Source organism: Cynara cardunculus (assembly GCF_001531365.2).
Source record: "Cynara cardunculus var. scolymus isolate 2C chromosome LG 10, CcrdV1, whole genome shotgun sequence".
In the NCBI taxonomy this organism is placed as follows: Eukaryota; Viridiplantae; Streptophyta; class Magnoliopsida; order Asterales; family Asteraceae; genus Cynara; species Cynara cardunculus.
In genome coordinates, this window is record NC_037537.1 from 977,318 (window position 1) to 979,249 (window position 1,932).

Below are 1,932 nucleotides of genomic sequence, written 5' to 3' on the forward strand. Positions count from 1 at the left end.
ACCTCCAACTATTGCCTCACGTGCCAAATGTACCACAAGGTGTTCCATGGAATCAAAGAATCCCGGTGGGAAGACTCTTTCCAACTTGCAGATAGTTTCCACTATACTTGTTTGCAATTGAACCAAGTCATCAATGTGTAACACCTTTGAGCATATTGCATGAAAGAATGTGCACAACTCAGTGATAGCATCCCATATTGGAACCGGTACCATCCCTTTTATAGAAAGAAGTAGCAGCCTTTGCATGAACACATGACAATAATGACTTTTGAAGCCATAAAAACTACCATCTTCGACGTTTACTAATGCACCTAGGTTAGAAGCATAGCCGTCTAGAAATTTCAACTTCTTCAACCATTGGCACACCTTTCCTACTTGCTGTTTGTTCAATGAATATGAAGCTTTTGGTTTAAATATTTTTTTTCGTTCCTCCCTCACATGCAACTCCAGTCGATTGCAGTATTCTTCAATGTCTTTCCTTGCTTTTACGTTGTCCTTCGATTTTGGGGTGTCCATGATGGTGTGAAAGATATTTTCAAACATATTCTTTTCAATATGCATTACATCAAGGTTGTGTCGGATCAACAAAGTGTGCCAATATGGCAACTCCCAGAAAATGCTCTTCTTTACCCAATTGTGGGTTACCCCAAAACCCACAGGCTTCCTATATTGCCTTGAACCGTGTGGGACTCCATCATAGACCGTAGGAAGGCTATAAACTTGTGTCGATATTTTCTCCCCAGTTAGAAGAGGGGGTGGACCAACTTTTTCAACATGTCCAACACGAAATTGGTTCCTATCACACCTGAACGAGTGTCTGATTGGCAGAAACTTGCGGTGACAGTCAAACCAACACGATTTTCCTCCGCTTTGCAACTAGAATGCACATGCATTACCCATGCAATATGGACAAGCTAACTTGCCATGCGTGCTCCAACCAGATAGCATGGCATAAGTAGGGAAGTCACTAACCGTCCACAACAATACGGCCCTCATTGTGAAATTCGTTCGTCGATGAGCATCATAGGTAACGACACCATCAAAGAATAACTTCTTTAGCTTGTCGATCAAGGGTCGAAGAAACACATCCACCTTCTGCCCAGGGCTCTTCTTGCCAGGAATCAGCAAAGCCAGGTGGACGTTCCAGTCTTTGATGTACATCCAAGGTGGTAGATTGTAGTTTGTAAGAAAAACAGGCCATAATGAGTATGGACTTGAGTTGGAGTTATTGGGATTGAAACCATCTGTACATAATCCCAAACGAACATTCCCAATCTCTTGAGCAAAATCGGCATGCATCCTATCAAAATGTTTCCAAGCCTCCCCATCACTCGGATGTACCATCTTTCCTGTCTCGGTTTGATGATCATGGTGCCAAGTCATCTCCTTTGCTATTTTCTTACACAAATACCACCGTTGTAATCTGGATGTAATTGGCAAATACGTCAACACCAAATTAGGCACATTATTGTTTTGGCCGGTTGTCTTGTAACGAGACTCTCCACATACTACACAACTGTTATGATCAGCAAATTCCTTATAAAATAACATGCAATGGTTCTTGCAAGCATGTATCTTTTCTTTCGGAAGACCAAGCTCCTTCAACATCTTCTTTGTCTCGTAAAAGYTACCAACCAGTTGTTCACCGTCAGGTAGCATTTCTTTTACCATAGTCAGGTTAYGATTGAAGGTTGTCTCTGGCACATTGCAATCTGCCTTCCAATTCAAAAACCTTGCCGCTGCCTGTAACTTTGAAAATCTCTGGCATCCCTCCCACAACGGCTCGTCTGCAGCTTGTAACATATYATAGAAACGTTGTGCGTGTTGATTTGGTTCTTGCTCGTCCCACGTACGTGATGTACCGGGAACATTTTGATCCATGACCATTTGTTCAACACCATCAAACTCATTGTAATCATCGTCCACTATTGT

At 42.2% G+C, this 1,932-nt stretch overlaps 1 protein-coding gene across 1 annotated transcript in view; it reads right to left on the reverse strand.

Annotated features, from left to right (window-relative positions):
* The window catches only part of LOC112519120, a 2,912-nt gene extending 1,025 nt beyond the window's left edge, over positions 1 to 1,887 (reverse strand). Inside the window, exons 1-2 of the mRNA XM_025127103.1 lie at positions 973 to 1,887; positions 3 to 876 (exon numbers count right to left, since the gene is read on the reverse strand). Of these exons, the coding sequence (XP_024982871.1) occupies positions 3 to 876; positions 973 to 1,887 (1,789 nt within the window). The remainder of the gene's footprint in view (positions 1 to 2; positions 877 to 972) is intronic.
* Between the last annotated feature and the right edge of the window lie 45 nt (positions 1,888 to 1,932).